Source organism: Nannospalax galili, unplaced genomic scaffold (genome assembly GCF_000622305.1).
Source record: "Nannospalax galili isolate Female #2095 unplaced genomic scaffold, S.galili_v1.0 scaffold140, whole genome shotgun sequence".
In the NCBI taxonomy this organism is placed as follows: Eukaryota; Metazoa; Chordata; class Mammalia; order Rodentia; family Spalacidae; genus Nannospalax; species Nannospalax galili.
Window position 1 is genome coordinate 15,157,147 of NW_008352267.1, and position 12,843 is coordinate 15,169,989.

A 12,843-nucleotide genomic window follows, 5' to 3' on the forward strand; every position below is an offset into this window, starting at 1 on the left:
TTCCAGCCATACAAAGTAGGCACCAGAGCAGACTTGCTCTGAGGACATAGTCTGCTGATTCCTGTTACAAATAAAGAGGCTGAAATATTTCTATTAATTGATTTCATGGTAAATGCAATATATCATACTTTCCTTGGAGCATGATCCATAGTCCTCTATCCACTAAGCATCCAATGATTAAGTACAACTTGACATTCTAGGTACCACCTCTGCCCTACTATGACACAGGTGGGTTATGATCCCTTCTATCCTTCCTTGCCAAGAGACTCCTGCTGTGTCTGTCCTACTGGGGACTTCTCTCTAGTCCAAAAAAAGTTTAGACTGGACTACTTATTCTTAAACCTTTGGTGCGTCAAACAAATTGCCAGAGCGTACTGCACTTCCAGGTTTCTGACTCAACAGGTTTGGAACTGGTTCAAAGAATCTAAATTTCTAACACATTCCCAAGTGATGTTTGGTGTACAGAACACCACTTTGCCCAGGGCCTAGTTTATGCCAAAGTACCAGATACAATCCACACCAATCTAAGCCAATACAAGGCAACTTTTTCCTCATATCTAACAAGTATATAAATGGCATGCTTACAGAAAATGAACTTTAAACGGAGATAAAGAGAAAGGTTAAAAAGTAACATCAGAAACAATAACAAGAAGAAAAAAAACTACAAGGAAAAACCCAAGGTACATAGGTTGATGGCTAAATTCTAACAAACATCTAAATAAAATACCAATTATTTGCAAACTCTTACACAAAGGAGGGACTACATCTGAACACATTTTATTTTATAAGAGCATTTTCTTGATTCCATAACCAGACACAGATGACAAGGAGGGAAAAAATCCCTATGACCATTATCACTCATGAACAGATGTAAAGAGTCTAAATATTTTAGCAAGTTGAGTCTAACATTAAAAGGAAAACATTACCATCACCAAGTGGAGTTTATTCCAGAAATGAAAGGTTGGTTTAACATTAAAACATCAGTGTAACTTATTGTATTAACTAGAATGGAAAAATTATGTAACAATCTCAATTGACAAAGAAAAAAAAATCAATAGCCATTAAAAAAGGTGCTAGCAGGGCTGGAGAGATGGCTCAGCAGTTAAGAGCATGGGCTACTCTTACAGAGGACCTGGGCTCAGTTCCCAGCAGGCACATGGCGGCTAACAACCAACCATAACTCTAGTTCCAGGGTATCCAACGACCTCTCGTGACCTCTGTGGGGATTGCACACAACACAGGTGCATTTACGTGCATGCAGGCAATACACCCACACAAATAAAGTAAAATAAAAATAAAATATTTTTTTTTAATCCCAGTAAAACTGGAAACATCCTCAAACAAACTGCAGAGCTATTTCAAGATGCCCCAAAACAGCATTCTGATGGGTGCGAGACTGAACACTTCCCCTACAGAGTAAAATAAGGACACTGGCTTCATCATTTCTAGTCAATGTCCTACAGAGAGGTCCTACACAGTACAGTTGGGCAATAGAATATTTGGCCTGGAAAGAAGTAAACCTGTCTTTATTCACTTATGATAATCTATAAAAAAACACACCTAGTGAGTTCAGTAGCAATACTGTAGGACACTAGATTATTGTAGTTAGTTGTGCATTCTTACATATTAGCAACAAAAATAATGGTATTTTTACATTTTCATTTCCATTTACAGTAGCATTAAAAAGAAACCTATACACAAATCTGACAAAATATTGGCAAGATTTGTATTACTAGAAACTACAAAACAATCTGAAAGAAATTGAAGAAGACACAAATTTAAGGATATATATGCTAGGTTTATGGTTCAGAGACTAGTGTTAGGATGCCAATTCTCCTTAAAGTTACCTTTATAATTAACAAAATTCCAATCAAAATCCTAGCAGAATTTGTGCACATGTGTTTTACATAGAAATTGATTCTAAAATTCACACAGAAATGTGAAGATCATAGTATTGACAAGCAACTGTTTAAAGGTAACAAACTTGGAGAGCTATCACCACTGTATTGAGACAGGACAAAGCAATGGTAATGGAGACAGCTTAATAGGCCATAAAGGTAAGGACAGCAATAGAAAAAAACAGACTCCAAAACAGATCCATCCAGAGAATGCTGAATTTTAGCATGCTGCACAGAAACTTCAACAAGGGATTCTTCTGAACAAATGACAGCAATGAAAAGGATATTCATATGCAAGAAAAGTAAACTGTAGTCTGGAATTGACATAACATCCAAAATTAACTAACATAAAATTGTATTTGAAAGAAAGAAATATTACTGACACTAGTTTCCAGTAATATACTAGCATGGCTGAAGAGATGGCTCAGCAGTTAAGAACACTGACTGCTCCTGCAGAGGACCCAGGTTCAATTTCCAGCACCCACGTGGCAGCAAGCCATCCATAACTCCAGTTCCAGGGGAATCTGACCCCCTCTTCTGGCCTCCATGGGCACTGCACAACACAGGGACACTTACATTCAGGCAATACACTCACACACAAAAAAATAATAAATATCTTTTTTTAATTACTAGAAGAACACTGACTGCTCCTGCAGAGGACCCAGGTTCAATTTCCAGCACCCACGTGGCAGCAAGCCATCCATAACTCCAGTTCCAGGGGAATCTGACCCCCTCTTCTGGCCTCCATGGGCACTGCACAACACAGGGACACTTACATTCAGGCAATACACTCACACACAAAAAAATAATAAATATCTTTTTTTAATTACTAGAATCCATAGGTGAACAACTGTGTCTTTGGGTTGGGAAATGTTTCTTAACTATACTTTCTAAGACTGAAGCATGTATGATTCTGGAAAGAAAAAAAGTTACCAGTGGGCATTATCAAAAATGAAATCATTGGGCTGGAGATATGGCTCAGCAGTTAAGAGGCCTGGATGCTCATGCAGAGGATCTGGGCTCAGTTCCCAGCACCTACATGGCAGCTAACAACCATCAGTAAGTCCAGTTCCAAGGAATCTTCTGACCTCCACAGGCATTGCACAACACAGGTACACTTACATACATGTAAGCAAAACATTCACACCCATAAAACAGAATTTTTAAAAAATGTAACAGAATCTTTGATCTTGGAAGACACTGCTAAGAGAATAAGAGACAAACCATGGGTGTGGAAAAGACATTTGCAGACCATGGGCCTAACAGTTTTAATGTAGACTACATACATACATACATACATACACAAATCTGCAAACTCATTAGTAATAATAACCTAATTTGGCAACGGGAAAAAGATTTTGATAGATACTTTACCAAAGAAGGTCTACTTATGGCAAGCGGTACATGAAAAGATGCTCATCATTTGGGAAATACAAATTAAAACCACAATAAGACACTATCATACATCTTTTAGACAAGGAAAGAACGAGAGGAGCTGGCCATCAGGGCTGATGAGCACATGAACAGCTGCGTTTCCACTGCTGGGGGATGGGAACTTGAGCTGCCACTTTGTGGAAGTGTGGCAGGGTCCTCAGTTAACACACACCTACTCTTCCAGACACTCATGAGAAATGAAAACTGTCGATGCACACAAAGACAACATGGATATTCACAAAAGTTTAATTTGTAAACTGAAAACACCCATCAAATGTGAGTGGATAAGCCCAGACTCTATTCTAACAATATATAAACTCACACAATAAAAGGAAAGAACTACAGACTTATGTAATAACAAAGCACATTCAAAACCCAGACCATCTAAGCAAATGTTAAAGAGTACATGCTACATGATTTTATTAATAGTAGAGAAAGTGCACACTGATCCATACTGACAGAAAACATCAGTGGTGACCTGGATTGCAGTAGGCAGGACTGGGAGGAAGAAATACAAAGGGCCACAAAGAAGCAAGTTTTGAAGTGAGTTTATTATCTTGATCATTGTGACAACTGCATGGAAAGTCATGTCAAAGTCTATCAAACTGTATATTTAAAAATGTGTAATTCAGGGCTAGAGAAATGGCTCAGTGGTTAAGCATACTTGCTGTTCTTGCAGAAGACTTGGGTTCAATTCCCACCACCCACATGGCAACAAACAACCATTCACAACTCCAGCTCCAGGGGATCCAACACCCTCTTCTGACCTCTGTGGGTACTGCATGACACAGGTACACTTACATACAAGCAGGCAATACACTCATATGCATAAAATAAAAAAATATTTAAAATGTATAATTCATGTAACAATTAAATGTCAATAAACCATTTTTTAAAGTACCACAGGAACTAACCACTTCCTGTCCCTCTGTTTTCGGAGTTGCCATCCAACCACATACATGAAGAAAGGAACAGCAGGAGCCACAGCTCTAACAGACGCCAGTACTTAGTCAACTGTGGAAGTTCCTTACCTCATTAATCAATTTTCCCATTGCTTATTAGATGAATAAATGCACATCTCTCTGAACCTTTGTTTGCTGCTCTCAAATTCCTCTCATCTGCATCCTAACAGGAACTGTTCAACCTATAGGATCATATTGATAGGTTCTGTTTCCAGAAGCCTTCCACCAACCAGCTTGTCTTGAGATTTCAGATACTCCCGTGTGTGTGTGTGTGTGTGTGTGTGTGTGTGTGTGTGTGTGTATGTATGTATGTATGTAGAGAGAGAGAGAGAGATGGAGGAAGGGAGGGGAGGGAGGGATGGGAGGGAGAGGAGGAGAAGGAAGGAAGGGGAGGGAGGAAGGGAGGGAGGGAGAGAGGGAGGGGGGAGAGGGAGAGAGAGAGAGAGAGAGAGAGAGACTGACTGACTTTTGGGTCCTTTTTGTAGTGGAATCCCCCTGGAAGCTACCCTTAATCTCTTACAGTCTACAAAACAGCTCTTTCACTTGACCACATAGCACCCCTGCACATTGAAAAGTGGTGCTTACTTCCCACAAGCACACTCAGTTGCTAAGTGACCCATTATGCTATATTCACTTAAGGGGATCTCCCTCTTTCATACCTCATCATCCACCCCTGCATCTACTGCCAAGTCTCACTCCCGCCCTGCATTTCAAAGAAGTTAAAACCTGTGCAAAGAACAACCGGAATCTCAGACCCCCTCACATGGAATTTTAGGTCAACTTCAACTCTTCCTTTGGGCATAAACAATCAAGAATACCTAATATTTTTAATATTCCTGACATATGAAAATACATTAAATGCAAAGAAAAAAATGAAGAACCAAGAAGAAAAACAGCCCATGGGACATAAGAAAATACCGAGGCAATGCTAACAGGTCACATCTAAGAGAAGCTGTATTCACCCACGCACAGGCACACACACATATACAAACATAGAGGACACTAAGAAACAGAAGCTCCCTTTTCAGAAAATAAAATATAGCAAAAACAAATTAATGAGTTTGGAATACCAAGTTGAAGAAATCTCCCAGCAGTAAAAAAAAAAAAAAAAAAAAAAAAAAAAAATAAAAAAAAAAAAAAAAAAAAAAAAAAAAGACACAAAGAATTAACCAAGAGAAAAGACAATAAAAAACTAAATCATTGCACCAAGCAGACCTAAATCTTACACTTAAAAGCCTTTTTCCAAAGAAAAAGAAGGGGCTGGAGAGATGGCTCAGCAGTTAAGAGCACTGGATGCTCTTGCAGAGGGACCTGTGGTTCACATCCCAGCGTCCACATGGCGGCTAACAACCATCCAGTTGCAGGGGATCTGGCACCCTCTTCTGGCCACCACAGGCATTGCATGCACATGGTGCACTTACATACAGGAAAAACACTCACATATGTAAAAATAAATCAATCAAACATGTTTAAAAAAAGAAAGAAAAGTCTGAGCATGATGACATGCATCTATAGTTCTAGCACTCAGGATGCAGGTGACAGAGGGAGATCATAACTTTGAAACCAGCCTGGTCTATTTATATAGCCAGTTCTAGTGCAGCCTGAAATGAATGGTGAGAGGATATATATACATATATACTGAGATGCTGAGTGAGGAAGGAAAGAAAGAGGAATGGAGAAAAGAAGGGAATGGTATTTTTTTAAAGAATTAGTGTCAGAGTACGCCAGTCATCATTCATCAAAGAAGTTTCTTGTGCAGCAGATGGAGACTATTACAGAGTTCCACAACTGGTCACACACAGAGAATAAGTCTGTGAGATGCCCAACCCCAAGTGACACATCTACAATGGAACCTCTAAATCTAAGGCTCACAGAACATAGTGTGGAACAAGGGGTAGAAAGAATACTAATGCATCTCTCAGTTCTCATCAGCAAAGCTCCCTTGTGCAACAGAGGGTGAGGAACACAAAAGGCCACAACTGGCCAAAGTATAGAAAATAAGAGTCTGCAGAGTGTGGGTCCCTGGACAGGACACCTATATTAAACTTCACCCACCAAGGGCTCAGGGACCATTGCAGAAGAAGGGATGGAAAGACTGTCTGAGCCAGGGAGGAGGTGCATGACCATACAGAAATAGAGTCTTACAGGCTCCTGGGACCCTGCTCATATGAACTTACAGCAATGCTGGCAGCATGCACAAGACCCATGAAACCTCAAGCAGAGAAAAACCCAGCACAGAACTGGGGAAATGGCCAACAGGCCCCAACCTTAGTTGAAGAACTATTGGCAGCTGTTTACTACTGGGTGAGGAAAAGTTAATCATCGTTAAGAGAGTGACTGTAGATGGACTGACTAGACCCCAGTGGATGAACTTGCACTGAGGAATATCTAGGTACACTAACTTGACCCAATAGGTCTTAGCACACAACAGAATGCATGAAATCTGGTGTGGGGGCTATGCTGATGAGGGGTGTATAAAGATGATTAGGATGCTTTGTATGAAATACACAAAAATTCAATAAATAAATATACATTTAAAAAAAGTGGTGTCAGGAATATTGCCCAGAGTTGAATGCAGGACAAGAGATTCCAGAATGAAAGCATCCACAAAGGTCCACTACATCACCAACTAGAAAGACCTCTGCCATGGTATAACATGACACACTACAATACCAGGAATAAAGAAAACAGAAGGAAAAAAAAAAAAACAGAAGAAAAAGGAGGATGGCCTATCCAAACTGCACTACACTTCAATAGCTAGACCATAATAGAAGCTACAACCAATAGGAAACACCTTTGAACCAGAGGAGAAATGATTTGACTAGGGCTTTTATACCCAGCTCAACTCTGAATTTCATGAGAGGATGAAGACACTTGTGAAATATGTGTATGAGGTATGCATATGTGTAGGTTATGTGTGTGGTGTATGTGTGTTGTGCATATAAAGTGTGAGTTGTGTGTGTGTTGTGTGTTTGAGGCGTGTATGTTTTATATGAGGTGTGTGTAGTGTATATGGTGTATATGAGATGTATACCTGGTGTGGATGAGGTACATGTGAATGAGGTGTATGTGCATGTGTGGTATGCACGTGTGAGTGTACCTATAAGTCTATGTGTGTGCATGTGTGATACATGATGTGTGTGCATGTATGTTCGTGTGTGTGAAGAGAAAGAGAGAGAGAGAGAGAGAGAGAGAGAGAGAGAGAGAGAGAAAGGTATGAGGTGTATGTGTCCTAAGACAATCAGTCACCTCCCATTTATTTTAAGGGAAGTTAAAGCATTCTCATTGCCGGGATCAAATTGGCCAGACACTGCAGAACTCAGCACCACCAGCATTAAAAGGAAGGGGAAGTCCATACTCTATCAAACTGGTTCTTGAACTAGTCATGAAAGCGGTCCCCCTAATTCCTCTACCTGTCTACCCGTATGTGTCCTAAGACAATCAGTCACCTCCCATTTATTTTAAGGGAAGTTAAAGCATTCTCATTGCCGGGATCAAATTGGCCAGACACTGCAGAACTCAGCACCACCAGCATTAAAAGGAAGGGGAAGTCCATACTCTATCAAACTGGTTCTTGAACTAGTCATGAAAGCGGTCCCCCTAATTCCTCTACCTGTCTACCCAGTCAGATCTACATTCTAACTCCACTGTCTCTATTCACTGTTTAAAAGTTACTCATTTAAGATCCACATTCCCCTGTATATTTTGGTCAGCTCCATTTGCTCCTAGATGACACTGTGCATTTTCAATTAGCATTGTCAGAAAGTGAAGCACCCTGTGGTCTTTCCACTGAAAATCAATTATGCAAAAAGAGTTTAGGTGGGCTAATTTAGCTGTGCCATATGTATAGTACAAAGTGTTCAACAGCTTTGATGAAGAATTGGCAATGATTGTAGCCAGCTGTCTGGGGTCTTAATATTACACATGGAAGATGAATCTTTTATTCATTCAACTTCCTTTAATTTGTACATATTACCATGTTCCCTAGTATAATTAATAACTTTTCTTTTGTCTCTTCCTCTTGGGAAAATCTGAAATTTCTGCCACATTCCCTTTACCTAAGCCTAATATTCCGCTGTCACTCCAATCTTTATTTGCTGGCAATGTTTTACCTTAGCATTTTCTTATATAGAAAAACATCTGATTTCTTGATTGAAGTGTGCAAGACCTGACTTACACACCAGGATGTTACACTATCCTCAGAGGGCTGTGTTTTTCCACCTGTTTCTTCAAATTCACGGTTAATTTGAAGAAATTTCAAGCAGGGTCAATAGATGTGTGGGTTCGTCTTTTTGACCATAATATGTAACTGAATTTAACACTTCAAATAAGGACAAATGTGTAGAACTGAAACAAGTTTAACCATGCCACGAATTCTCATGTTTTTTATTCTACTGAACTCTGGGGGGGGTCTGTTTTTTGTTTAAAGCTAGTAAATACATGATGTTGATCTCATAGTGGGTCAGGACCTTGCTTGTGGGAAAATATCAAAGGTGTAAACACTTGTGAATCTGTGATCATGAAGTTTAGCCTGAACTCTTTCAAGAACCAACAGCAGAGTTCTCATCACACTTCCACTCCCAGGTCCTGTCCCTCAACAGGTTACAGAAAGGTCTAGTCTGCAGTTAATGTTCCCCTTGCCACTTCACACCAACCTGACTTCCTCTGTTTGTACTCTGTGGTTCCTCAGCCTGGTGACAGTGCAGATACACTCCTTCCACCAAGATGGGAAATTATCCAGTCATACCATGCCCCATTTATGCATTAAGATTTAGTCTCTTTCAATTTTTTTGTCTGCCTTTGGCACTCCAATTTCCCTTTTTACTTTCTAGACTATGGTCTTCTCAAAGCTTAAACTGTCAAATAAGTATTTTGATAACTAGGAATCAGTACAGCAAGATGTGAACTTTGACTGCAGGGCCACAGAAAAGAGACATGTTCTTGGGCCAGTAAAATGGCTCAACAGGTAAAGGTGCTTTCACTCAGACCTGATGACTCTAGTTTGATGACTCTAGTTTGATGGCTGATGATCCCAGTGGTGGCAGTGGAAAACAGACTTGCCAGAGCTGTCCTCTGACCTCCACATGTGCACTGTGGCATGTACACACAAACATACATACACACAATAAACACAATAAATTTTAAAAGAATTATGATTCTAGAAATAATAGTCAGCCTTCAGTTTCTAAAACATTTAATTCCAGCAACACAGTTTAAGATTAATTAATACAACCTGTTCATACTTTAATCTCACTTGAGATAAATCTTTAAAGAAATAAAATTCTGTTTCAAGAAAAAATAAAGCAGAACTCTTGTTAAAGCTTGTCCCCCTCAAGACACTACTTACAAGTTAAATAATTGTTCAAAAAAGAAAAGACATGGGAGATCTGACTGATCATTCATGAAAAAATTAATTATCCCATTTAAATGCTGGTTCTATTATTCATGATATCTTTGCATGCATGACTTTTTCAAATTTATACATTTTATTATTCTTGTGTAATTTAAAAATGCTGTTATTGTTTATAGAGTTTCATACAGTGCATCACATTACAAACCTATTGTGGGATCCAAGCTACAACTGTGAAACTGCAGGGTGGATACATGGAGAATCTGCAATGGTAAAATTTTGGAGTGCTGTGTAAGCATTAGCAGGCAGCTTAAATTTTTAAAATTAAAATCTGTTGGTCACTTTTTCCCAAAAAAAAGAAATGCCAAAATGTTTCAATATAAGAATAATGTATACAATGTTATGACAAAATTTTTCTGTAAATCAGATGACCTAAAACTTTGTGTCTCCCACTGAGATTAATGATTCTGTTTTCCCACCTGGCATCTACTATATTTAAGGAAGGGACACTATAAATCTGTGCTATATGTCCATAGAGGCACTTTTGAAGCATGAAGGATTAATTTCCCTTATTTACCTATGTACTCAATGAATAAAATTAAATTTGCTTTAATTTAGATTTGCCTCAAACCACCTAAAGAAGTACTATGCTAATCTTATGAAATAGGTGTTTTTAAAGTGATTTCAATAATATTTGAATGTTTTTTAAATATTTTATTATTTTTTTATTTTGTGTCTCAATACACTGCCTGCATGTAAGTGCACCCACATCGTGCAATGCCCACGGAAGCCAGAAGAGGGTGTCAGAGTCCCTGGAACTGGAGTTACCAACAGTTGTTAGCTGCCATGTGGGTAATGGGAACTAAACCCCAGTCCTCTGAAAAAGCAGTCAGTGCTCTTAACCACTGAGCAATCTCTCCAGCCCCGGCTTGGATGTTTTTAAAAAGTAACAAAACAAAACAAAAAGCTAGGAAAAATGTACTAAATTAAAAATATTTTAATAACTATGATATATATCCATCTAAAAGAATAGAATACAAAATTTTATTAGGTGCATATGTACTATTACTAACCAGATAAATGGTAATATCAAATAAGTTTAAGAGTCAGGTGTAGGGACATATGTCTGTACTCCAGCACTCAAGAAGTTGAAACAGAAGGATCAGAGTTTGAGGACAGGCTGAGTGTAAGACCTTATCTCAAGAAAGCCAAAATAATAATAATAATAATAATAATAATAACAACAATAATAATAATAAATTGTTAAGTATGCACTAATTTAAAGCATGCGATTGCTCCCCTGGATCTCTTTCAAATTACAAAATGTCTTCTCATTGTTAATATACATAACCATCATTTTAAAAATCCTCAAATAATTTGAAAGTGGCAGAAGGATTTATTTACAGGTATTAGTGAAAATCTAAAAGCCATCATGGGCCATCTTTCAATGCTATATTCAGGCTGAATTGTAGTTGGGTTTCACCAAAATTAAATGTAGTTTATAAAGAATGGCTTAAAGTTCCAGGAAGTGTTGAGTTGTTTCACTTGTGCAACTTAAGATGCCTGCACAGCTCCCCAAAAGAAAGGGCTAAGGCGGATGATAAAGGCACCAGTGGAAAGGTTTATTACTGCTGTATGTATTTCAATTCCCTAATCAATCAATCAGAGCAGTTTACAGTCAGTTGCCACACGAGTGTAAATTAAAAGGAACATTACACTTCAACACCAAGCCAGTAGGAGTCTACATCTACAATTTCCCTTCTACGCAATCATGCAACAGCAACACAAAATGAGGAAAACTCAGTATTCCTAAATAAAACTACCAACAAGAGAGAACTACAGCTATCCTTAGTGCCACTATTACACAGAGCAGAAGGCTGCTGTTTCCTTGCTTGAACCCAAGTCCTTCCTCATCTGACCAATCCTAGTGTATGTCTAGTGACACCAAGAAAACATACAAAGCCAACCAAAATCTTTTAAGGACTATTATTCCATGAGCCAGATAGCAAGAAAACACATAACAAGGAACCTAGATGCCTGTCTCCTCAAAAGGGTGCTCATTCACAGAGCAGGGGCTAACCAGATTTAGTTGAATATACCTGAGCTTCCTGATGGCAAACTTTATAAAGTTTCTCTAAAAGCACTTTTCTACAATCTAGTTTCATTTTTAAATAATAAAAATCCTTGAATTCAATTTTTTATATATATGTAGATTACATACACACACACACACACACACACACACACACATATATACAGCCTTCATCTGCTCACTCCATTCTTTACCAAACCATGTTCCATTCTTAGTGGAAGGGCCTATGAGGATGTCACATCCTAAAAAACCAAATCAGTATCTGAAAAGGTAATCTATGAAAATAGAGAAAGAGGATGTATGACTGCAAAACTCTATGGCAAGAAAGGATGTCTAAATCCATCATTAGGCGGCTTCGGAAGCCACCAAGGGAGACTGTACTTTGTTCTTTGGTAGGAAAGAACAGTAACCTACGGCAGATTGCAGGCAGCGCCTTATCCATCACTCACACACACGCGCGCACACGCGCGCGCGCGACTGGGATAAAGAGCAGGACTGGGCGACAAGATGACAGGGGTTTTGCAGTTAATGCTAACGAGGCGCTTGGGAATCCGTAATCAGCAAAGAGCAGAACCCAAGGCAGATGGCAGAGACCAATACCTCCCCAGTCCCCAACAGGGGCGATGTGAAAACAGGTTTCAGAAGCCTCAGCTCCAGGCCAGGCTGGCACCTGCCAGGCCCCTGGGTCCCGGAACTGGCCGGTGGGGGTCCCCTTCCGCACCTCCCCATGCCCCGCCCCGCGCTCCCCGCCTCGGAGGCCGGGGTCCCGGGGAGCGTAGCGGAGCACGGCAGTACCAGGTGCAGTCGTCCTCGTCTCTCCAGGAGGCCACGCTGTCCAGGTCCAGCGGCTCCACCTCATCCAGCAGCGTGGGAGGCGGCGAGGGGGACGCTGCGGCTTCCCCCGGCGGGGTTCCCGCGGTCCCCGGCTCCGGGCCGCTGCCGCCCCCGCCGAAGAAGCCCGCCGCCGGCTTGAAGTAGACGAAGGGCGCCTCAGAGGGCTGCGCCAGGCTGCAGAGCAGGGAGGGCGCGGGGCTGGGCAAGCAGTAGGTGCCGGGGAACCCGGTCCCGGAGCCGCCGCCGCCCGCCGCCCCCAGCGCCAGCCCGAGC

At 40.3% G+C, this 12,843-nt stretch overlaps 1 protein-coding gene across 1 annotated transcript in view; it reads right to left on the reverse strand.

The window, feature by feature from the left end:
• Slain1 (SLAIN motif family member 1) overlaps positions 1 to 12,843 on the reverse strand; it is a 61,845-nt gene that overhangs the window by 48,688 nt on the left and 314 nt on the right. The window contains 2 exon segments of the mRNA XM_029554096.1: positions 12,532 to 12,838; positions 12,841 to 12,843. The exon segment at positions 12,841 to 12,843 is cut by the window's right edge and continues 314 nt beyond it. Coding sequence (XP_029409956.1) covers positions 12,532 to 12,838; positions 12,841 to 12,843 — 310 coding nt within the window.